This window comes from Muscardinus avellanarius (genome assembly GCF_963383645.1).
Source record: "Muscardinus avellanarius genome assembly, chromosome: 10".
Taxonomy (NCBI): Eukaryota; Metazoa; Chordata; class Mammalia; order Rodentia; family Gliridae; genus Muscardinus; species Muscardinus avellanarius.
In genome coordinates, this window is record NC_137796.1 from 95,020,009 (window position 1) to 95,045,401 (window position 25,393).

Consider the following 25,393-nt stretch of genomic DNA (forward strand, 5'->3'; position numbering starts at 1 on the left):
TTCAAAGATCTTCTTTGACATGTCCTCATTGTCAGAAGCAGAGCAACACTTTCGATCCTTTCCTCTGCATTTCTTTGCCAATTCCTCTACCCCACACGAGGTAAGAATGGATTTAGGAAGACTGGACGTTCTCATAGTATACCATTTCCTCTGTAGGTGCCTATTACATCTTCTTTCTTATTTAGACAAAAATAGATTTAATGAAAATTTGAATACAGAATTTGTTAAACTCTTAAGGAAATAAGTGCTGGTCAGAGTTTACAGGTATTCTTCTTCAGCTGGTCATCATCAGTCAGTCTGGGGAGGAAGGGGGGAAGGGCTGTTGAGTTACTTCCAGATTCTCTGGAGACCTAACTTTGTATCTTCAATTAGTTGTTTTATTTCAAACTGTTTCTCAAAATTTCTTGATGTTAAGTCGTTGTTGTTGGGTTTTTTTTTTGTTTGTTTGTTTTTGTTTTTTTTTTTGGTGGTACTGGGGTTTCTAGAAACCCTTCTACCTCCAGGCTACATTCCCAGACATATATATACATACGTTTTATTTTAAATTTGGATACAGAGTCTCCTAAGCCAGCAAGGCTGGCTATGAACCTGCGCTATCCTCCTTCTCCGCCTCCCAAGCGAGGGGAATACAAGTGTGTGCCACCACACCCAGCTTAAGTTGTCTTTAAAAAAAAACCAAAAAGGATAGAACCAAGTATGGATATGTTAAACTTTTGTTTTATGAAAATTATCTTTTCCAAGAATTTCTTGATTTTTGTTTGATAGCTCTTCTTGGATCCAAATAAACCTTTTCTGTTTGGCTTCCAGATGAAGGTAGGGGTTAGCTTTAGTTTTGGGGTTGATCTCAGAGCAGGTTTGTTTGACTTCATCTATATTTTAGTTATAATAAGTGACTAATGAGAAGATCTGACTTTGATCTGTACAGGCCTCTCTATGTCACTGTAGTGTATCAAGGGAAATGTTCTCACTGCATGAGGATTGGTGTGGCTGTGCCTCTCTCTGGGACTGTCGCCAGACTTCGGGAAGCAGTGTCTATGGAAACAAAGATCCCCACTGACCAGGTAATAACCCTTCTAAGACCGACTGCCTCGGAGCCACAAAGGTGTTGCTTTTCATTTCTGGAATTTTCTACAATTCTCGCCAAGGATGGTTAGATAGAAATTTAAAACCACTTGCATTGAAAGCGGGGGGAGGAGTGATTAAGACCCAATAGAGTAAAATGTCTAGACAAAATTTTCATGCTTCATTGAATTGTATAGACATACAGAATTAAGTGATTAATTGTCTGTGCAATTTATCAATAGATAATTTAGTTTTAAATATGAACATTATGTTTGAAAGGAAAAGCTGTGACTTTACACCAAGACCTTGTCTTTGTTTATAAAATGTAATTCCTTGACCCCTCCTAAATCATTCTTATGGATGTGTGTGGACAGCAGAGAGCATTGCTGTGGTATTTGGTAGTCAGAAAGACGTAGACACCTCAGTGACTCAGTGCACCCTTCTCGTTATGGTTGATGAGCTTGGCCAGGTTCCTGGTGTTGTGCTTGGTACATGATACACACGCAGTGTGTCTCGTTTTCCCCCCTGCAGTGCCTGGATCAACCCAGGGTCTCTTGCATGCTGGGGAGTGCTCACCACTGAGACACAACCCCAGCCCTGTTTTGTTTTCTCATTTAGGCTGGACCAGAATATCTTACCTTGCTCTAGATAAGGGAAAATGTGCCCCCTACCCCAGGATATATCTTTGATAAGTAGTTATGTTTAAATTGACCAAAAATACTTTTGGCCTGTTTGTGACTTGATGTATTTTACATGCAGTTCTTACTCAATTCACTCTTATGATTTTGTTTGGAAAAAATATTTTGTATCTAATAATTTATAAGGAAAGATGATTGAGTGGCTCAGTTGCTTTTCCACAGATAACTTCTGGAAGTTACTGTGTAATCACTTGAATAATAAGGTATTTTGTACCTTGGCCTAATGTAACCTTAGTTGGGAAGTTGCTACAGTCAAACAAATACAACCAGCCATGCTGCCCTAATATAGCAACTCTCTCCTGTTCTTAGGCCAAGTTATGGCACACTAATAAAATGTTCATATTCTTCCTTACTCTGAAGAGCTCATTGATTATTTTTCCCTTTCCAGGATGAGGGAAAGACTGGGAGCGAAGCTTTGGTGGGGTTCTGGGCAACCGGGTTGCGTCTTTAAAGCTTCAGTGCTGTCTCCTTTTGCATGTATTTTAAATTGGTGAAATAATTACAGGTTTGCTTTTGATCTCAGTTTGCCGGGGAGAGTGAATTATATTTGCATGTTTGCCAGCAGAAAAACAGCATGCACATTAACTTCATTAGAAGGAAAGATGCCAGGAACATTTCTCCTGGGCTATTTGTGGAATAGGCCACCAGCCCTTTTCACCTCCTAGACTTGAGTAATGTTAGTACTGGGGGGTGGGTGGGTGGGTGGGTGGGTGTGTGTGTGTGTGTGTGTGTGTGTGTCTGACTGAGTCCTAGAGGTCCACCACATCCTCTCCTTAGCCCATTTGATGGAGGCCCAGAGAAACCCTGTGACTTGTTCAAGGTCATAGGGCTGGTTGGTGGCAGGCTGGGCCTGGAACCTCCACCTCCTCCTGGTGCGTAGTTGAGTGCTTTTCTACTGGACAGTGTGGCTGAGCATCTAATGAAGGTGCTAAATGTCTCCATTGTTTTTCTCCTATCTTTTGTTTTTGTTTCATTGTAAAATAGCCATTTCTTAAATATAGCATAGAAAGTGAAAGTATCTCATACTAAATATCTTAATATTAAGGGTTATTAAATTTGGTACTGTGTTGTATTCATTCATATTTTTTCTGTGCATATTATACATTATTTTTATAAAAATAGAATTATTTATACATAGTTCTTTGCCTTGCTTTTTTTTTTTTTTTTTTTTTTTTTTTTGGTGGTACTAGGGTTCTTGGAAGCCCTTCTACCTCCGGGCTACACTCCCAGACCTATTTTATACTTTTTATTTGGAAACGGGGTATCTTAAGCCAGCGAGGCTGGCTTCGAACCTGCGCAATCCTCCTGTCTCCGCCTCTCAAGCGCAGGGATTACAAGCGTGCGCCACCACGCCTGGCCTTTGCCTTTTTATTTATTTAGCTCTTCCCTTGTTAGAGCAGATATATTCAGCTTATTTTAAATAGCTTTGTAATTCCAGCAGGGCTACTATATGTTTATTTAGTTAACTGTTATTAGACATTTGAATTGATCTCAATTTTTTCCAATATAAGTATCTATGATAATTTGATATTTTTCATCTGAAAAGAGGAAAGTTAATTGCTGTGAGAGCAAGTCTTACAGTCAGATGTGAACTCTATCCTCACCATGAAGTTGTGGAACCTTAGACCGGTCTCTCAACCACTTTTTCTCTGTGAAACAAGGCGGTTTGACTTAGACGTTCTTGGCTTTCTTCTACACCGGAATTTAAAGGAACTCTGATCCGGGAGTGGTGGCGCATGCTTGTAATCCCAGCATTTGGGAGGCTGAGACAGGAGGATTGAGGTTCGAGGACAGCCTCAGCTACTACGTAGTGAGGCCTTTTGCAACTCAGTGAGACCCTGTTTTAAAATAAAGAATAAAAAAGTAGAGCTGGTGGTATAGCTTGGAGGCAGAATGCCCCTGTGTTCCATCCCCAGTACTGCAATCAATTAATCAATAAATAGTAACTCTGAATTTAGTACCAAAGAGTCCTGAAATCAAGAGTATATTGTTACACAATTACAAGTGATATTGTGCTTCTAAGAGTCTCTCATTAATATTTTATTAATATTTTAGTCTCTCATGATATTTTAGAGTCCTTCTAGAACACTACCAAATCTTAATGGTCTAGAGAAGCTTATAGTAGAATTGGGAGGTCATTGCGTATTGAATTCCACTTACCTGTTTATATTTTTCCCATTGTTTAGATCGTGTTAACGGAAATGTACTATGATGGGTTCCATCGCTCCTTTTGTGACACAGATGACTTGGAAACAGTCCATGAAAGCGACTGCATTTTTGCCTTTGAGACGCCAGAAATATTTAGGCCTGAAGGAATTCTCAGCCAAAGAGGTAAATGAGCGCCTGTTTCCACACTGCCACCTGAGTTTGCAAGGTTGACAGTTGTCTACCTTTGTGGTGGTTGTATGACAATGTACATTCTTAAGAATTGTGGTAAAGTGTACATACTGCTTTCCTTTTTATTTTTTTGCGCTTGGAGTGGAATCCAGGAACATTTCACCTCTGAGATATATCCTTAGTCCTATTTTATTATTTATTTGGAAACAGGGTCTCACTAAGTTGCAGAGGGCCTTGCTGAGTAGCTGAGGCTGGCTGTGAACCTGTGATCCTCCCTAAGTACTGGGAATTACAGGAGTGTGCCACAGCACCCAGCTCACACACACTACTTTCTGTTCATATTTTCATCTTTTATTTGATAGTTGTTTTTCTTGTTTCCAAATTCCCTTTTCTCTTATTGCAAGTAGTGATCTTTAACTCCAGATTCTATATTGAACATCTGACCTCTTGTACAACATTCTTTATACCCCTTGATAGTGCATAGAAGTCCTGCCTCATCAGCTTTTTCTATTTCTACCTGTGTGGGCTTACTTTAAACCTCTTATTCTCTGTCTCTGTCTCTCTCCTCTCTTTCTCTCTCTCTCTCTCTCTCTCTCTCTCTCTCTCTCTCTCTCTCTCTCTCTCTTCCCTCTCTCTCTCTTCTCTCTCTCTCTCTCTCTCTCTCTCTCTCTCTCTCTCTTTTTCTGTCTCTCCTTTCTCTCTCTCTCCCTCTCCCCCCCCTCTTCCCCCTGCTCTTAATGACTGTTTTAAACACCTGTAAAAGAAATCTCTTTTTAACAGACTCAGAGTGAAGTTGACCACTTTTTGTACCATCATCAGACTTGATAAATCACTCTTCTCGTACTTATTTCTTTTGTGTTGCTATTCTGTATCTACTCAGTGAAATAGGAATTTGTGTTCCTAATACTTAGGTGTTCAGTGACAAAAACATTAAAATAAGTTTAAAACAAAATAATAGAAGAATTAAAACCCCAAACTAATTCTTTGAAGGAAAAACAACTACAACTAACAAGATAGCTCACATTTTTGTAATTTTAAGAGAAAAAAAAAAAAAGAAGGCATTGGGATTGAGCAGGGTGCTGAAGATATAAAGATAGATGAATTTCTCCCTAGGGGGTCATGTTCTAAAATCTGAGATACAAATATAGAATACTTTAATAAGAATAACTTAATTTATGGACCCATATTATATTTTAAGGATGTATATAAAATCAGTGACCTTAAAATCAAGAATTTAAAAAAGGCTTCCTACTCTATTATTGGATACTGTTTGGCTGTTCTGTAAGACACAAAAAGTATTGAATGACTGTTGGCTCAAGCTAGTCATTGGGAAGAGTAAATCTCATTTGCTTAGATACGAAACAAACAAAACAGATTTTAGTTTAAGAGCAGTTTGTTGATGAGAGATGGAGGTATGGAGGGGAGAGCTCTTCATAGTTTGTTGATGAGAGATGGAGGTAGGGGGTAAGATGGAGGGGAGAGCTCTTCATTTGGGGCAGCCTTGACAGAACTTAGACCACAGAGCTCCTGATGGATTGGGCTCCTTTGACTGTCTCAGTGTTGCCAACCTTGAGTTTTTCCAGCCACCATGAATGGCTTGGAGCTCTTGTTCTTACCTAGACTGCATGATAGAATCATCTGAGAAGCTGAGAACATAAATTCCTGGAACCCATCCTTAGATCACTTAAGTCGTTATTGCTGGAGGAAGATAAATACGGAACCTGTTTCTATGTGTTTCTTGGCCGGTTCTACTGAAGTTTTTTTTGCTCACTCTTAAGTTGCATTGTGTTTGTGTTGTTGAGTTATAACAATCCTTTATCAGTCTATATGCTATATTAGACCATTCTTAGAGCTCTGATTTGTAGATATTTTATTCCATTCTGTGAGCTGTCTTTTCACTCTCCTGAGTGTCCTTTGCGTAGAAGTTCTTAATTTTGATCAAGTCTGGCTTATCTGTTTTTTTTCTTTGTTGCTCATGATCAAAGATATCATTATCTAAGAGTCCGTTGTCAAGTTGAAGGTCATAAAGAATTATTCTTGTGTCTTCTTCCAGGAGTTTCAGTTTGTGCTCTTAAATTAGGTTGATACATGTTAATTTTTTTGCGGTTGGCATGAGAAATTAATGCCTCTCTTTCATATGTGAATGGTCAGTTGTCCCAGTGCCACTTCTTGATGTTCTTTGCTCATTGGATGGCCTTGGTGCCCTTAGTTCATTTATTTTACTCTGTTTCCAGAAGCCTCTAGTGCCCCTGGTTTCTAATCCTTTTGGTGGTTCTGAGTATTAGGTTGGTCAGCTTTCTCCACTTCCAGCTTCGAATTCAATTTGTCTCGTCTACTTATGTTTATATTACTATTTTCTAGAGAGTTTATTATTTTAGGTTTTATTCTTTTTTGACTAGGAGCTTTTTTTGTTTATCTTCCAGGTTATTTTCTAATTTTATTGCATTAAGGTAAAAAATTCCAATGGTCATCTGTCTAGAAAGCCTCTCTTCTCCCCCGGGGTCCCTGGGCTGGTAACTGCAACTGGTCTGTGTTCCCGTCATTGCTCGTGCTTGTGTCTCTGTGTGGACATGATCTGTGTTCTCCTCCTTCGTTCCTACTGTCCTTTGAATTCTCTGGAGTTTTGACCACTTTTTGCTTTATCTCTTTAGACCCAACGATTCCTAACATGCAGCAAGAGGCCCAACTAATGATTTTTCAACCGAAAATTTCCCCAGATTCCCTCCGCCACCTTTGGTTTCTTAAGGTTAACACCACATTTCTATCCAGAAGTGAATATGGTAATTCTGAAAGTTAGCATATTCTGGTCAAGGAGTGTGCTCTAAAGATCTTACAGATACCTTGTTTAGCAGCTCCTTTCCTCACTGTGCAAAATGAAGGCGCTGTGGCGGAGGCCCCAAGCCAGGTAGCTGGTGGGGAGCAGGTGGGCCCATGTCTGAGTGGAGTTTGACTTCTGTCTAGTTGCCGTCACCCTCTTACTTCATTAGGAGTCCTCTGATGGCTTCTGCGGAAGCAAGTCTCCCCACTGTTACCTCTGCCGAGAATCCGGAAATGAGATCATTCATTGTTATGCCAATGAAAGATATTTCAAGTAAAGATATTTCTAATATCTTTAATTTCTCATATCAAAGTTTAAAATGGTTATGAAATGAAATCTGCCCTTGTTCCTTTTGGTATTTTTTATGGCATTTATACTTAAATGGTTTTCTTCCTCATAGTAGCTTGATAAAAATTGAATTTGTCCTTATTTTCAGTGTCTTTTTTTCTTAAACTGTATTTGGGATCTCTTTTGGTGTTAAGTCTATACTCATAATTTCAAATTGTTGTAATGCAATGTATCTTAACAGCAAGTCTTCTATGGCTGGATATTTAGGTTATTGCAGAATTCTTCTAGGAATGCTTTTGTGTAAGGCATTTTGATTTTGTTCTTCCTGTATTATCTGTAGTGGTGGTGGGAGGGGCTTCTGTTATCTAGCTGGGGTATCATTTTATTAGGCTCCATACTTCCGAAGGATTGAAGAAACGAACAGGCATTTCGTCAGGTGTTTATTGACTAGGTACAGGGTCTCGTGCCAGGGTGCTGACTTACTGGGTACTTCTGACTAAAGGGCACTGCGCTTTAGGAACTTGTGGAGATTAGTACTATGCCCGCCAGACATATGTTTTTCACTTGAATGTGGGTTGAGTTCGTCTGGGTAATTTTATTAAAGTTTTGGTGTGCTCTTATAATGTCTCTGGGTCTAGTAAGTACAATTTTATGTTTTCTTACAATAATTAGAAAAAAGAAATTGCTCTTGGAACAGTATAGACCATTCCAAATGTTCTTGTCTTTTTTTTTTTTTTTTTTTAAGTACTGGGGATGGAACCCAGGAGCATTCTACATCCGAGTTACACCCCCAGCCCTAATTTTTATTCTTTATTTTGAAACAGGGTCTCACTGAGTTGTAAAGGGCGTCACTAAGCAGCTGAGGCTGTCTGCAAACTACGGTCCTCTGTTTTACAAGCGTGTGTCATCATGCCCAGCTTGTTCTTGTCTTTTTAAAAATAACTTGCTGGTTGCTGGGTCTCACTTTAAATTTTGTGTTGGTGGTCATTTCAGAAAACTTACATTTCTAAAACTAACATTCACTGAAGTGGAGAATGTTTTTTTTTTTTTCTTTTCATTTTTAAGATAGGTGAGGCTAATTTATTTATTTATTTATTTATTTTGGTGGTACTGGGTTTCCTGGAAGCCCTTCTACCTCCGGGCTACACTCCCAGACCTATTTTTGCATTTTTATTTGGAAACAGGGTCTCCTAAGCCAGCACGCGGGGCTAGCTTCGAACCTGCGCGATCCTCCTGTTTCTGCCTCCCAAGCGCGGGGATTACAAGCATGCGCCACCACGCCCGGCCTAGGTGAGGCTAATTTAAAGGATATAATGGGCCGGGTGTGGTGGCACACGCTTGTAATCCCCGCACTTGGGAGGCTGAGACAGGAGGATCGCATGGGTTCCAAGCCAGCCTCAGCTACTCAGTAAGGCTTCCAGCAACTTAGTGAGACCCTGTTTCCAAATAAAATATAAAAAAAAGGTCTGGGAGTATAGCCCGGAGGTAGAAAGTCTCTGGGTTCCACCCCCAGTACCACCAAAAAAAAAAAAAAAAAAAATAATAATAATAATAAAATAAAGGATATAATGGATGCTAAAAATTCATCATAGTATTGGCTGAGCAGTCTCATAATAGAGCTTTGTTTTCTATTTTTATTGCAGTTTAAATTATATAATGACAATTTTTAAATTTTTTTGTTGGGTAATTTTTTTAATGAATGCATAAATGAAAATAATTTTGTAGAAATGAAAATGAGTTGTTTTTCTCTTTCTCAGGAATTCACTTAAACAGCAATCTAAACCACTTGAAATTTGGCTTGGATCATCATAGACTGTCTTCTCCTACACACACAGCAGCAAAACAAGGGAAAGTGGACTTGCCCTCCACACGAGCAGGAAGCGACAAGATTGTCTTGCTGGTTTGTAACCGAGCCTGCACTGGACAGCAAGGGAGAAGGTGAGACCAGCCTAGTTTAGACCTGGTTTAGAAGTCGCCACTTCCCAGCGTTCTAAAAGGCAGGGTGAAAACCCTACCTTCAGTGAAATATATGTACGAGTTGACCTGAATTGATGGGTAAGGGGAGGAGAGGAGGAGTCTCACTCCTCCTTAAGATGGTAGATTCTGCGTTAGAAAGACTCTCAAAGCCCATTTAGTGTTTGAAAGCTCATGTCATATGCATATTTTAGTTCAGGCTATCTTTGGCGCGCTAGACCTGTATCCAGATGATTTCTTAACAACATTTTTTTTTTTTTTTGGGAAAAAAATTCTTAACCAATCTGGTTGGATGGTACACACCCCTCACTCTCTGTCCCAAGCTGACCTGGTTATCTTACCCTGTAAAACAGGCCCTTCAGTATTTCCTGTCTTGGCAAATGGCACCTCTATTCATTCACTCAGCTGTGTAGATCAGAAATTTGGGAGTCAGAAATCTCTCTCAGGTTTCCTCTCTCCTAACAATTTATAGGCGCCTCAGACTATCTTTTAAAATAACTTTAAAATAGTAGTCAGGTCACCTGAGTAATACTAGTAGACAGATGTGTTTCAGGGAGAAAGGATGCTGTGTTGCTACTATTTTTTCAGGGAGCTTTTATCTAAGCCTTCTAAAATTTTGCTTTGAAATAAGTTCCTTGGGTGGTAAATAACATAAATGTAAAATGTGTTGATGAACACAGTTAATGCAGACAATTGTCACCATGTTGCAGGCATTAGCACAGGCTGGTTGATGGGGTATGAGTGAGGAGAGGCAGACAGATCTGCTGTAGAGCGAGGGCATTCTCCTGGAAAGTATCCTGGGGAGGCTGCAGCTGAGCGGAGCCCTGCCAAGGAGGAGCCAGCTGTGTGAACATCAGGGAGAGGGTCTTGGTGGTCGAGGGGCCACCCAGTGCAGACACTGAGACTAAAGGCACAGAAGGAATCACAGCACATCCTGCTTCTGTGATACAGAGACCTGTGGAATGCCCTTTGAGAGTCTGGCCTTTTTAGAGTAGAGACATCATCTTAAGAAAGTAGAGTCAGGTTACTTGGAGCTTGTTTTCCGTCACAGTAGTTTTCGGGGGGGGGGGGTAGGTTCACTGTTAAATGGGGATGTAAGTGCAGAGCCACTGGGCATGGTGGCACATCCTGTAATGCTGGTACTTGGGAAGCTGAGACAGGAGAAGTGCAGGTTGGAGGACAGCCTCAGCAACTTAGAAAGACTCTGTTTCAAAATAAAAATGTAGCAAAGGGCTAGGATGCAGCTTGGAGGTAGAACACTCCTGGGTTCAATTCCCAGTACCAAAAATAAAAATAAACTGATATCTCAATGATCTTCTCACTTCTGCTTCAGCATGGGTCTGAGGCAGAGCTCACCTTTAAATATTCATTCATTCATTCATTCATTCCTTCCTTCAGCATCTACTGTGTGTAGGCATTAGCTGTTCAGTCTGTTAGGATGAAGAAATCACAGTTCTTGCTAGCAGATAACTCAGTCTGTTGGTGGATGCAGAAACTTGGACAGGCAGTGTGTGTACTATTCATTGCTGTGACACCCGCAGGAGTAAGTTGGCAAGAGCGCTTTCTGGAGAAAGACGCACTCACCAGCCTCCTGTGGCTGAGGGGGAGGCAGTCTGGACGCTCAGGAAGCGCGCTCCAGCTGAGGAGTGGCCTGCGCAGACACCCAGGCCGGCGATCGTTCACCTTAAGCTGCGTGTGGGAGCCAGCCAGGGAGCTTCTAGTCTCACATGCCACACTGACTTCCTCAGTCTTTGGGGACGCTGGCTTCAGAAGGCATGACTTGTTGACGGCTCCTGAGGTGATTGCCGTTGCGCCAGGCTGAGGCGCAGCCCTTCCTCTGACTGTCTAGGACACACAAGCCTGGCACAGGCCTGAAGGCCCAGCCCAGTAGAGCCGACTTCAGTGTCACCTGCGAGACTCCGGGCTGTTCGTTCCTCACACACCTTGCTTTCTAGAAGCCTGTCCGTTCCACTCCGTCCTCCTGGTCTGTTAGCCCTCTCCCTAGCTTGGTCACCTTGCATTGCACTTCCCGGAAGCCTCTGGGTGTGAGCTGTCGAGTTTGACTTAGAATCTGAGCTGATGTTCTGACTTTTTCACCATCTTCTTATGGCAGTACCACTCACTTTCCTGTTTATTTTGAGAACTCTCTAGAAACCAATAATATTGTGATTTTATTTAAAAAGATCAAGAATAAGGTATTAGTCGCCAGGTGTAGTGGTGCACACTTGGAATCCTAGCATTTGGGAGGCTGAGACAGGAGGATCACAGGTTTGCCAACAGCCTTAGCTACTTAGTGAGGCCCTCTGCAACTTAGTGAAACTCTGTTTCAAAATAAAGAATAAAAAATAGAGCTGGGGGTATAGCTTGGTGGTAGACTGCCCCTATGTTCCATCCCCAGGACATAAATAAATAAATAAATAAATAAACAAATAAATAAATAAATAAGGGATGATAGCACCAAAGGAGTTGCTTTACCTTAAAGGTGATTACAGTATTTATGCGTCATAGATTTGGACTTCCTTTCGTCCTGCACTTAGAGAAGACAATAGCATGGGACCTTCTGCAGAAGGAAATCTTGGAGAAGATGAAGTATTTCTTGAGACCTACAGTTTGCATCCAGGTTTGTAGGCATTTTGGTATTCCAGCAGAGTATGCATGTGTACCTGGAAACCGTCATTACAGTGAAATTTGAATTTGTTTTGTTCAGATTTTCAAGACTGAGGACTTATACCTCATTTTATGAATGGAGCTGGCCACTGCAAGGTTTTCCTTGAACTACTGTGTATTCCTTTATAATATATAGCTAATAAAGTTTAGTACATGTTGAGTTCGGAGAAGTTTTAGAACCTCTAACTGAATATTCTGAAAGTGGTTACTATGTTAAGGGATCCATAGAAGACCATTAAGTTAATGTTCAGCAAAAACGTTTGACATGTGGACTGCAGTTAGGCAAATCATATTTAAAGTGCATTAGAGTGGCTCAGCGACCAAAGGAACATTACAGAGAAGCCTTTTGCAAAGCAGTTTGCTGTGCTTCTAATATGTTTTGGAAATGCCATTGTAAGACATTTCCTCAGAGAGAAATTCGTCCTGACTCTCGTTCACATTTGACGCAGGTGTGCCCATTCAGTCTGCGTGTGGTCAGTGTGGTGGGAATAACATACTTGCTGCCTCAGGAGGAGCAGCCCCTGTGCCACCCGACAGTAGAGAGGTAAAGAAAAAAAGTCACCCTCTAGAATTTCACATACGTGTCTGGTATAAATGTGTTGTGCTCTTTAAGCTCATTTAGAGATTAAGTGCTTATGTTAGTTCTGATTCATATTCGATATGAAGTGTTCTATGATCTTTCTTTTCAATACTGGGTGGAACCCAGGGACAGTCTACCTCCGAGGTACACCCTTAGCCCTAATTTTTATTCTTTATTTTGAAACAAGGTCTCACTTAGGTTGCTGAGGGCCTAAGTAGCTGAGGCTGTTTGTGAACCAAGTACTAGGATTGCAAGCATGCACCACCACGCCCGGCTTATGGTCTTTTTTTGTAATCAAACAAGTCACAGAGTACTTGTTGAGAAAAGTGAATTAATGTATGTCCTAGGACTGCAGATAAATTACATTTTATATTCTCCAGGATTAAAGTTTTTAAAGCAGCATTCTAGTCTTGCTTCATTCCTCCTTGTTGAAACTCTTCTCCTTTTTTGCCCCCTGTGGTACTGAGTATTGAACCCAGGGGCGTTCTATCTCCGAGCTATATCCTCAGCCTTTTTTTTTTTTTTTAAATCTTTTGAAACAGAGTCTCGCTAGGTTGCCGAGTCTCTCTAAAGTGCGAAGGCTGTCGTTGTACCTGTGATCCTCCTGTCTCAGCCTCTCAGGTACTGGGATTACAAGTGAGTAAATGGTAAATTTACCTTAAATGGTAAACTGGTGGCCTGGAAGATAAAGCCCAAGCTCCCCGGTGTTTAGAGCTCTTCATTCTTGAACCCTGATCACTTCCCCTCTGTCGGGTGTTGCTGTTCCTCTCCCCACTACCCTAACCTTCCTCAGGATCATAGTACTGTTGGCCATTTGGCCATACCATACTATTTTATGAGTGCCTTTGCTTGTGTGGTTTCTTCTGGCCATAACTCCTTTTCTTTAAGACTTCCTTGATATTGTTGCTGCTGCTCTGGTAGAATGAGGCACTCTCCCTGCGACCTGTGTGCTTTCTAATTCTACTATGCTTGCTTCCATTATGTATTAATAAAATAATAGATGTACATATACATTACACATATGTGGAAATATAAATATGAAAATTAATAGCGTTATTTTATATAGTTGCGTTTTTCGACAGAGTGTCTGCATTTCGGGATTTTAAAAATGTGTACAACATAGTGCTGCTTAAAACCTCCATGTTTGACATTAGAGAATGAGAGTTCTAGATTAGAGCACAGCCCCAAATACTGCCCGACATAGAAAAGACCAAATGCGTAACATTAACTAGGATTGCCGAGAGCTTCCCAGGAGGCTGCAGTGGCCAGTGAACTGGCTGTGGGTGTGAGGAGGAGGAGGGCACCGTGCAGGTAGGCGTGGGCATTACCAGCAGGATGTGGTGCAGGTGGCAAGGTGTGAGAGAAGGTTATTCTCAGGACACTGTCATCTAGTCTCTGGGGAGGTGAGAAATTGGGCAGAAGTTGGAAGGATGATAAAGAACATCTGAGAGTTAATGTGTACAGCCTGATAATATTAAATTTCTTCCATTCTCTTTATTTCTGTATTGGATATTTTAATAGCCTACTTGTAAACTAAATACTGAATTGGAGGGTGTAATGGTCTTACTGAAAATTTCTTCTGATGAAGAACTAGGAAGAAGGTTTTCAATAAGCACATGATTCCACATAGAACATAATCACATTTAAGTCAACACATTTTTATAGAAAATAATTTGTGGCATCTCTCCTCTCTCCCCCATTGTATAGAGCATTAAAATCTTGTGGGCCCGGTGGTACTGCTCATGTGAAACTAGTGGTAGAATGGGACAAGGAGACAAGAGATTTGTGAGTATTTTTAATTTTGATTTAATATTTATAGAATCATTGTTTTAATTATTTAGAGATATCCTTTCATCTTTCAGATTAGAAAGATCACATATCTACTCTCTTTAGCTAAGTATGTGTGTTTATTCTTTATTTAAGCAGTTATTATTTCCTTTTCTATAACATTTTTCCCAATCTCAAAATCTTAGAACATTCATTTGCTACCAAAAGAGAAGCCATAGCTACATTAACTACTTTAATATAGGCCCGGTTACTTTGTTTTTTATTATAGGCTCATCAGTTCTAGTAAGCTGTATCAAATGCATGCCCTTAGCTATGAAGATCAAGAATACATGATTTAATCAGAACAGGTCATAGACAATCCCAGAAAACCTAACTCCAAGTTAAAGTTAGTTTTTAAAATGACTTTGCAGATTGCAGATGGAGATTTTTGTTTGTTTGTTTTTTGGTGGCACTGGGGTTCCTGGAAGCCCTTCTACCTCCGGGCTACACTCCCAGACCTATTTTTACATTTTTATTTGGAAACAGGGTCTCTTAGCCAGCGCGCATGGCTAGCTTCAAACCTGCGCGATCCTCCTGTCTCTGCCTCCCAAGTGCGGGGATTACAAGCGTGCACCACCACGCCCGGTGATGGAGAACTTTTTAAAAACATTTTGGAACATAGAAGAGTTGTTTGAACACTTTTCCTTTCTTACACATTGATCTTTCTGGTTGTGAATTGCAGCCACTTATTAAATCTGTAATCATATTTTTCTGTTTTTCAAGGCAATCTCTGATAACTGCTTTTCTCCTTAATTGCAGCTTGTTTGTAAATACCGAAGATGAGTACATCCCCGATGCAGAAAGTGTCCGTCTGCAGAAAGAGCGTCATCATCAGCCTCAAACCTGCACTTTATCCCAGTGTTTCCAACTCTACACCAAAGAGGAGCGAGTAAGGGCTGGGGGCAGATTTTGGGTGTTGAGTTGCTAGGCAGGGGTGCATGTCAAGATGGCAGCCACGAAACAAACGGCCCCAACAAACTCCCCAGTATTTTGTGTTTCCTTAGGCTCTGGGAATCAATGGGCATCTTAGTGCTGTTCCTTTTAGGTCTTAATCAAAAGATGTTTAAATTGTTTTAGTTGTAATGCTCTAGAAATGAACCTATTTTTTAATGATTAGTGATTAATTTTTTGTTTTGTTTCAGTTTAGAGCTTTTATTTTCCTTAGTAATGAAAATAGCATGTCTTAGTAGTACCCGTATGCTAAGAGCATAGGTGTTAGAACCTATTTAAATTGAAATGAAATGAAAAATTGAGTTCCTAAGTTGGATAAGCCCCATTTCAGTTACTTAGTAGAGTCCTGTAGCTGGTGACTCCTGGACTGGGTCATGCAGGTGTAACGTTCTGTTGGTCAGCAGTGCATTGGACCACGGCGCAGTGCTTTAGAGTTAGGGATTCGGCAGATATCTAAATGAATGAATGGATCGACAGGCAGATAAGTCTCTGTGGGTGGGAGCTAGGCCTGTGTGGTTTTTATGTGCCCGGGAAGCCTTGATCAGAACAATTGGAATTCATCTAATCTTGTGTTGATGCTTCGGATCATAATTTCGATCTTAGTTTTCATTCCTGTACATAGGGAATATTGCAATTTCAGGATTGGAGGGGACTTTAAAACTCTGATTGAGTTGGTTGTTCTGCCTAATTTCATATGGGCGATTGTCCGGACTATGATGAATTCTATCTGACAGGATAGAAGTTAGCATGAAATATGTCCCTGGTCACAACAACTGTGAGAGGTCTTCTAGTTTTCTTCATTCTTCTTCAAATATTTGAAAATAGTTTTCATATTCTTACTGGGTCTTCCCCTCCCCTCGGCTGTTCATAAGCTAGTTCCTTTAACAATAGTGTTTTCATAAGACATTTTTTCAGGCTAGGGCTTAATCATAAAATAGCCAGCTTTGAAACGGGTTGGTTGCAGATTCTGTATGGCATGCTGTTCTATTTAGCTCTTTTTATAAGACATTGAGTTGAGATGTATTTGAGAACGGCACAGAGCCTAGGAGTGGCAGACCTGCTAGATGAAAGCATCGGTGTCTATGGACATCACGCTGACCTAAGTGGGAGTCCATGCAGCAGGATGTGTCCTGATAGGGGTCCATTCATTTATCCATTTAGGTGCGTATTTAGTGCCTGTTGTGTGCTCAGTACTTACACAGGGATCAAGACAGGCATACTGCCCTCATGTTCTTGCAGCCTAGTTAAAGAAGCAAAGGTCCTGCGGTAGGAAGGAGCCGTAGCGAGACTGTAAAACAGAAACGAGGCCAGGGTGGCTGGATGCAGGAGGTAAGGCAGTGTGAGCTCCATGGGAGCAGAAGCTCCATCTGTCTTTTGACAGATAATGCTAGTATCTAGAGCAGTGCTTGGCACATAGGAAGTGTTCAGTAAATAATGCACTGGAGTGCATGAGTGGTGCTTGGGAAGTTCAGTATCGGTTCTCAAAATAACAGTACAAATATAGAAGAGGAGGTGGGGCTTAGCAGTAGGCTGTGCAACAGTAACTTGGGGCCTCATATCTGCAAGCTCAGTCTTGATCCGCAGAGCCATGGGGGCGTGAGCCACATCGAGCTGTCTCGGGTGCTTTAGACACAGCACCCAGTGGTGCTGGAGCACCCAGAACTCCAGCACTGCTCTTTTCATCACTTGAAAGGCTCGCTCGCTGTTAAGAGTTTGGCAAACTAGGGCCCATTAGAGTGAGTGGGTAGGAAGCACCTGGAGGTCCTGCCATGGCTGAGTGTTTAGACAAAGGAGACCTTAGAGCTATTTTCAGGCATTGACGGACTATCCTGTACGTGAGGGGTTGGACTTAATTTTATATAAAAAGTAGAATCTAAAGATTGTGATTACAAGGAGAGTGACTTGTGCTCTTACAGGGAAGGCAATGTGAAAGTCGTGGCTACCTGCTGCCTCTTCACTGTGGGGCAGTCAGCTGGAGTGCCACGCTCAGAGCAGCCTGCAGGGCCTGCCCGGGCTCTGCCTCAGTGGGCAGTGAGATCAGCGCAGAACCCAGGGGAGCTCCTGGGAGCGGTAAGACAGTGGTACAGCATTCGCACCGTGTCTTACAAAGGCAACTGTCTGTCACATAGTAGGATTTAAACAAATAAAAGCCTGCTTTTTTTACCATAAGACCAAGGCTGGATGGCCGTGTATGGAGAGCAGTAATGTGCCACATGGAAAGGAGGTGGACCAGGTGAAGTTTGGATTCCTTCCAGTCTGACTTTCTGATCACCCCCATATCTCCTAGCTTCTGTCCTTTCCCATCTTTCTTACAAACATGACTAGATTTCTTTCTTTTTTTTTTTTTTTTGTGGTACTAGGGGTGGAACCCAGAGGCTTTCTACCTCCGGACTGTGCTCCCAGACCTTTTTTATATTTTATTTGGAAACAGGGTCTAAGTTGCTGAGAGCCTCACTAAGTAGCTGAGGCTGGCTTCGAACCCGTGAGATCCTCCTGTCTCAGCCTCCCAAGCGCGGGGATTATAAGCGTGCACCACCACGCCCAGAAACTAGGTTTCTTCATTATATATATATATATATATATATATATATATATATATATATATATATATATATATATATATAAAATCCCACGGTTCTTCTTCCTTTTCAAGTCCTCATGCCTGCCCTCCTGTGTTCCACCCAGGTTTACCAGGAGTAGTTTCACCTTTACTCCCTCGCTCCCTCCAGAGCCCCTCCTCATCTGTCTGACCTGCATGTTGGATCTGGTCTCGGAAGTTGTTAGTGGTCCTGAGTTTGCTCAGTGCCGTGACCTCTGCTCAGGCTCCATTCGACCTCTGTGTAGCATGTGATACTAATGGCCACCACTTTGGGCCTTTTTCCTGCATGAAGAGAGTGCTTCTGATCTGCCCGGTTGTTTTCTGACTGCATTGTCAGGCTCTCTTGACTTCTGAGTGTTGGTGTCTCCTTAAAAGTTTGTGGCCCCAAGAGTTTCCTTTTCTCCTTTCTCTTCCATCTCAGTGGGCATGGCCTCTGCTCACAGGACTCTCTTTCTTCATCATGTTGATAGTTTCAGATCTGATACGTATCTTCTGAACTCCACTAAAATTTCTCATGTATTGGTGCCTCTAAGTTAGAATTTCCCCTATCTTGAAACTTCCCTCTGTACAGAGGGAAGCCATGTGGAGTTGGGCCCCAGGTTGAGCTTTAGAAAGATGTTGTTGCTAGCAGCAGGGGAAGGTTGTGGGAGCAGTTCCATGCTTGGGAAGGAACTGTTAGGAGACTCCAGGTGGGAGAGGGAGTGAGAGCTCCAGGACTTGGAAAGGCGGAAGTCCTGGGTGTGGAGGGGAGGGGACCTGAGACGTAGCAGAGAAGATCTGGATGGACATGCCTCGAGAGGAGGAGGGAAGTGGGAAGAGTTTTAGAATTTGGGTGAGCTTGTGTCCACTTTTGGTGACCAGTAATGGTATCTGCTAAGATAGGACATAAAGGGTCGGGAGAAAGAGGGTCCACACTGATGATACAATGATAAATTGAGCTGGGGGTGCACTGTGTTTGGGGTGCTTCTGTGGCATCAGTGTCCTCTCTGTGGTATTTATCAATTTAGTTGTTCCTCCCTGAGGAAGAATTCAGTGGGCACATGTTTGGGTGCCATCTCCAGATGGGTACCGGGGGTCATTGTGTTACGCTACTTTGACTGTGTTACTCCTCTCGCTCGGGATCCAGAGGTTCTGAGTGGTGCCATGCCTTGGAAGAGCATAGCCTGGCTGTCTCCCCAGGCAAAGTCCCACATTAAGTGCGTAACGCAAGTCCTGCTCCTTGTTTTCAGCTTGCCCCAGATGATGCTTGGCGTTGCCCGCACTGCAAGCAGCTGCAGCAGGGGAGCATTACGTTAAGCCTGTGGACTCTGCCTGACGTGCTTATTATACACCTCAAGAGATTTCGACAGGTAAGGAAATCCTCCAGCCCAGAAAACTCGCCAGGACCAAGGTTCTTACGCCCCCTGTTGGCTGTGTGGAGATTCTTTGGTGTCCTTATTTGATCCAGTGACTGTCTTGACATGTATAGACACCTATTTGTCCATTTGGGGTCATGTTTTGTTCTTTCCCAAAGCAAACTTTGAACATCCCGTGGCTCTTTAAAACTCAGACATTTTAGTTCAAATTCCAGATGTTTTATTTTGTTCTTGAGGGTTTTCTTTAGACTTGTCAATGTGCTTAAATTTTGGTATGGTTACTTTGGGATTAAGGAAAAAATTAAGTAGAGATCCTTTCTGAGAGAGGAGAATTCCATTTGTACCTAATGTAATAAAGAGTGTCATTCTGTTCCTAGGGAGCTATTATATAGTTGGCAGATGATTCATAAATAAATACAAAGATCTGCTCTTTGTTGTATTGTTTTGTGAGACAGTTTTTCCATAAAGGGCTGTTTGTGCCCTGGGGTTAGAAGTGCCCTAGACAGCTCCACCGTGATGAGAGGAAATGAGAGGTGAGCTGTGGCAGAGTCTGGGAGGCCTAGCTGCACGGAGGCTTATACCTGAGACACGAGCCGATGTTTTCCAGGGGGGAGAGAAGCAAGAGTGCATACTGTGGTGGCAGAGAGAGCTGTGCATGCAGGGCCCGGGGTTCTCAAGGAGCATGGCGCTTCATCGGCAGGACCGTGGCACGAGTTAGGATGGAAGAGGAGGGAGAAGCTGATTGTCCAGGCAGACCCTTTAGACAGAGTAGGGTTCTGGTGAAGGGCTTTAAACAAGAGGCAGCACTGCCACATTGTGTTTTTAGGAGGCCATTATGGCTGCTGTGTAGAGACCAGACGAGAGGGTGTGAAAGGAGGCTAGCTGGGTGTGGGGCACATGCCTGCAATCCCGGGCAGGGGGATCTCAGGTTTGAGGATAGCCTCAGCAACTTAGCAAGGTCCTGTTTTAAAATAAAAAGGACTGGGGGTATAGTTCAGAGATGGAATGCCTCTGGGTTCAGTTCTCAATACCCCCCCCCCCAAATTGAGAGAGAGAGAGAGAGAGAGAGAGAGAGAGAGAGAGAGAGAGAGAGAGAGAGAATGAGAATGAATGGATGGGAATGAGGAGAGGGAGATCTGGAGGAGGCTATTGCTTTCACCTGGGGAGGACTGTTGCTGGCTTGGAATAGCACTGTGGCCATGGAGACGGCGAGGTGTTCAGGACTTCTTGGGTGACTGCATGGTCCTGACGACTGGGGCTTTCCCACAGAGGCTGAGCTGGCTCCTGTGGTCGTGAAGGGCGGGCATCTGCCTTGGGTGTCCCGGTTGCGTCTTCCACTGGGCTCTGAGGGTGGAAAGCTGGTCGAGGGCTGGACCCCAGCCCTCTCTGACACCTTTGCTTGCTTGCTTTTGAAACCAGATCGCCTCCCTTCCAGAAGCCCTTCCACTGCAGTGTGGTCTGACTCTTCGCTCTTGTCCCTCTCCTCCAGGCAGTCCCTGTGTAGGCCGTGCTTCTCCACTGACTGCTCAAGTGGCTCCTTCCCTCTTGTTGTTCCCTGCCGGTTCAGACATTTTGTTACTTTCCAGCTGGTCGCAGTGTCTTGATTGATTTTTTTTTTATGTGGATCGTATCGATTGATTTTTTAACCTCCATCTTTCACCCTTTCTCACATGTTCTATGTGTTGTACACACAGTTATTCACCCAGCTCTGGTGACATCATATGTTCTTGAGACTGGCCTTCCTGGTCACAGAGGACCCTTTCTCTCATTCTCTTATTTGACATAGCTCCTTGGCGTATGCATTCCCATACCTGATTTATTTTTTAAAGTGCCCATGGACATAGGAGACATGTGGAAAGTATCTGTTCAACTAGTAGTTGGGTTTCAAAGGGTTTTCCCATGGGCTTAATGGAAAATACTGATCACCAAAATTGACAACTACATGACCACGTTCAGCTAAGTCCATGTGAACTCTGACTACTTGGTGTTAGAGATAGGGAGGAAGTGGCTGCTGCTTATTAGGTGACCCTTCTGTGCCAGACATAGGGCTTGCCCTTCATGTGCTCATCCTTGGTTTATTATCATGCCTTTGTGACAGAGGTATCAGGATGAACCATCTGACGTTGTTATGTTTTATAAGTTAAAATTCCCAAACTCTTAACAGAGAAGCTCACTCACCCCTATATGTAGATCCTCACTGGTTTACTTTTGTTGAATTAAAATGGCTCTTCTAGAATTTAAAACTATTAGTCAGTTTCCCTTTTTGTATTTTTCTTGGGAAACATCAGATAGGCGACTCAAACTGCCATAGCTGATAGGGTCCATGTTCCAAGCTAAACCCATCTATCATCTGCTTATGTTAAAATATCATCAGAACTTGTTTTTCTTCTTGCAACAGGAAGGAGACAGGCGTATGAAACTTCAGAACATGGTCAAGTTCCCCTTGACTGGCCTGGACATGACACCTCACGTGGTTAAGAGAAGCCAGAGCAGCTGGAGTCTGCCATCCCATTGGTCCCCGTGGAGGCGGCCCTATGGACTCGGGAGGGACCCTGAGGACTACATCTATGACCTGTATGCTGTGTGCAATCATCATGGCACCATGCAAGGGGGGCACTACACAGGTCTGCAGTGCGAGAGGCCGCGTGTCTGTGCTGATGGCTCCTTCAGGGGTTTGCTTGTGACAGGGCGCCTTGGCTTTAGAACCTCCAGTTCTCTTCCTCTGTGCAGGGTGCTAGCTGAGGGCAGCTTCATCCTCCCGGGCTCCTTCTAAGAGCAAGCGCATTGAAACTCTTCTCGCTCCTGAGCTGGTTCATCCAGTAGTTGTCAGAGCTGATTGGAGGCTGTGTGTGCAGATAGTACTGTCTGGTCAACTGAGGATTCATTCTTTGTTTACCTAGCTTGCCCTCCCCATTTTAAATATTTTCTACTTTTTGAAGTTCTAGCTTTTCCCTTATTTAGAGTGACTGTGGACCACTATAATAGTGACTTTAGTCTTTGTGTCTTATAGGTATATGTGTTTTTTCATTTATAAAAACAACTTTATCATGTGAAATTTAGAGAGAGGTGAAAAGAATACCATTAACTACAGATTTACCACGTAAAGTTAACCATTGCTACAATTTTTAAAAACTGAGATAAAATATGCATAATTTACCGTTTTAGCCACTTTTTCGGTACAGTTCAGTGGTGCTGAGCACGCTCACACTTGTACAACTTCATCATTATCTTGCCCCAGAACTTTTCATCTTCCTGGACTGGCGCTCCACACCGTCAGACAGTTGTTCTGTCCTCCCCTCCCGCCCTGAGCAGCCACCATGCTCTTGTCTCCGTGAATTTGACTACAATGGGTACCCTCCTTTAAGCAGAATCATACAGTATTTGTCCTTTTGTGACTGGTTTATTTCGTATACTGTCTTTAAGGTTCATCCATGTTGTAGCCTGCATCAGAATTTCCTTTTTTAAGCTGAATAATATTCAAAGTATGTAGGTAACATTTTGATAAATGACATATACTTTCAGTGTTTTCTGTAATATTTTCTATTATTTAACACTGTTGGAGTATACTGGTGTTTTCTACTCAGGTGAGCAATTATTAAGCACCTTATATTAGCTTGCAGTGGACACTCACATCAGAGATGAATAGGTCTCACTCTCTGTCTTGTGCGAGTGGAATCAAGTAGGGGGAAACATAGGTACAAGTGAAATATCAAAGGAGCAAAAAAAAAAAAAGCGTAGATGTGCGGTAGGGTCTGTGGTGGAAGTGTGAACGGGGCAGAAGTAGTTGGAGGGTGCTAGAAGTCAGGAGAAGCCACTGCGATTAGTAACCTTGCAGGCTGACAGGTTCAAGGGGCTGTGAATACCACAGCAGTCCTCTAGGCCCTCTCACCTAGTGACATAAGAGCCGTCTCTGTTTTTGTGACTACACTGGTGGCAGCCTGCCTTCAGCTGCGTTTCTCAGAACATGTATCCCTGATGTGCAGGGACACGTGAGGTGTAGCCATCCCCCACTGCCGAGCATCCATATTGTTCCTGGTTTTTAAATTTGGATCTAATACGGACACACACCTTTGTGCATAGTCACATTTTGTAGATTTTTAACTTCATATTCCCGTGAGATTGCATCTCAAAAGTGGAATTAAATGGAATTACTGAGTTAAGGGCATGCAGGAACCATTTGGAGGCCAGGCAGACTTTAGGGCTTTTGCTTAGATAGCTATTTTTGTGAGGATTGAGGTAAAGGGTGTTTATCTGTGTGGGTGGCCATACTCCGTGTATTTCACACATACTTCTCAGGGACTTTGTTTCTTCACCAAGTCAGTGATTCTGTAACAGTATCCCAGCATGTTAGTGTGGACTGTTGGGTTTATAAAGTAGGGGGAGGTGCAGGAGGGTTGGGCTCCGTCAGTTAGTACTGTAGAACTCCTAAGACCTCCCTCCCAGCTGACCGTGAGCCTCCCTCCCCATCTGTAAGGTAAGGAGTCTGTCGACCTCGGCAGCCCTCGCTTGCACCCTCTTCCAGCCTGCTTTCCCCCGTGGGAAAGTAGGAAGTCAGGAAGATGGCTAGATACAATCCCTTATTCTCGAAACCCTTTTAGTTCAGCTTTTAAAATATTTAGATGCTTCAAATAGCAATTGTTTGTGAACGGAATGATCCCGACTTCCGAGGGTATCTCCTAATAGAGCAGTTTTAGGTTGCCTTCAGACATTTGCAGGAGAAAAAGAACATAGAGAAGTTTCAGAGATGCTGTGACTCCACAGAGACAAAATACTAATTAAATGCTTAAGTATATTTTCCCTTGTACTTTGGTTTAAACCCACTTTAAATTACATTATTAGAGCTGATGTCTTACATGTTTGATGGGGGTAAAAATTGAAAGTCCACTTGGACTCTTGGCTTTTGTTGCATTACCAGTAGTATCTGCGTCTTTGATACTGAGTCGAATCATCCTCAGTTACATACTCATGGACTCTTAGGATGGAAAGGGACTTAGAGGTAATGGGACTTCGCTCTTTACCTGCTGTAATACACCTTTGCCAGCGTCCCAGATTGATACTCATTTATTCAGCTTTGGTAAAGGACAGGAAAAAATGGGAGTGGCTTGGCATACACGTTCTAGCAAGAAAATATTGGAAAAAAGGGGACAGTACTAGATTTTCATATATTATCTTGCTCTTTGTATAGAACAGACTTTGGAAAATGCCTGAAAACACTTAGGGCAGTATAGTTTGCTGAAAGGAGCTCCACTTAGGATCCAGACCCATCTTCCCAGTTCTGTGACCTTGGCCAAACAACCCACTTTGATTGGGTACCTCGTGGTGAGCAGGACGTGAGCGTACCTGTCACATGGGACCTAGGAGGTGCTTATATGGTTCCTGTGTTATTTCTCTTCCCCATGCTTACACTGTGCCACTGTTTGACTGGTACATAAAATCTTTAGTCTTAGTTTAGAGGTATTTTAAATATCCTCAGCATCTTTTCTTTCCTTTCCTTTTTTTTATTTTTTTTTGAAATTTTTTGTGGAACTGGGGGTTGAACCCAGGGACCAGGGACGGACATTCTACCTCCAAGCTACATCCACAGCCCTATTTTTTTTAATTCTTTATTTTGAAACAAGATCTCACTAAGTTGCTGAGAGCCTTACTAAGCAGCAGAGGTTGGCCACGAACCTGTGATTCTCCTGTCTCAGCCTCCCAAATACTGGTATCACAGGTGTGTGCCTTCACGTCCAGCTTCCCTTGGCATTTTTTTAATTACAGAGACTCTGCTTTTAAGTTTTTATTTGGAATGTCTATTCCCATGTGTTCTTTATTTTGCACTAGTTCTAGCTATAATTATATGGTACGTATATGGCTAACTTGTGCAAGGACCCTAGAATGAGGCTTCTCAAACCATCTGTGAAAAAGACCTTGTGCTTTTTTTATTTTATTTTAAAATTCCAAATCCTTCATGAGCCAATCCTTTTGTAAAAATACAATAAAAACATCACAGCCGTATCAGATTGCTATAAAAGTTTTTGAATGCTTATCTCGCTCTGATTTGGTGCCTCTCTTGTGTGGACAGGCGCCAGTCTCTGAGCCACAGTTCAAGTAGCAGTGGCCTAGAAAACACTTCAGAAGGCAGAGCTAGGGAGAAAAGCAAGTAGAAGTGGTTTGTAAACAGTTTGCCCATTAATGAGTTACGTTCTGCCTCGTTTCCATCCCAAGACTCAGAGCATCCTGAAGGGAGACGGTCTG

The 25,393-nt window shown here is 42.5% G+C and overlaps 1 protein-coding gene across 2 annotated transcripts in view; it reads left to right on the forward strand.

Annotated features, from left to right (window-relative positions):
• USP31 (ubiquitin specific peptidase 31) overlaps window positions 1–25,393 on the forward strand; it is a gene marked incomplete at both ends in the record, with an annotated part of 72,200 nt that overhangs the window by 39,787 nt on the left and 7,020 nt on the right. Inside the window, 10 exons of one of the 2 annotated variants that reach the window (XM_080703258.1) lie at window positions 8–100; window positions 926–1,061; window positions 3,947–4,091; window positions 8,961–9,141; window positions 11,686–11,797; window positions 12,294–12,388; window positions 14,132–14,209; window positions 15,011–15,140; window positions 19,031–19,150; window positions 21,555–21,780. In XM_080703258.1, the coding sequence (XP_080559384.1) occupies window positions 8–100; window positions 926–1,061; window positions 3,947–4,091; window positions 8,961–9,141; window positions 11,686–11,797; window positions 12,294–12,388; window positions 14,132–14,209; window positions 15,011–15,140; window positions 19,031–19,150; window positions 21,555–21,780 (1,316 nt within the window). The remainder of the gene's footprint in view (window positions 1–7; window positions 101–925; window positions 1,062–3,946; window positions 4,092–8,960; window positions 9,142–11,685; window positions 11,798–12,293; window positions 12,389–14,131; window positions 14,210–15,010; window positions 15,141–19,030; window positions 19,151–21,554; window positions 21,781–25,393) is intronic. The other variant, XM_080703259.1, reaches the window with a different exon arrangement.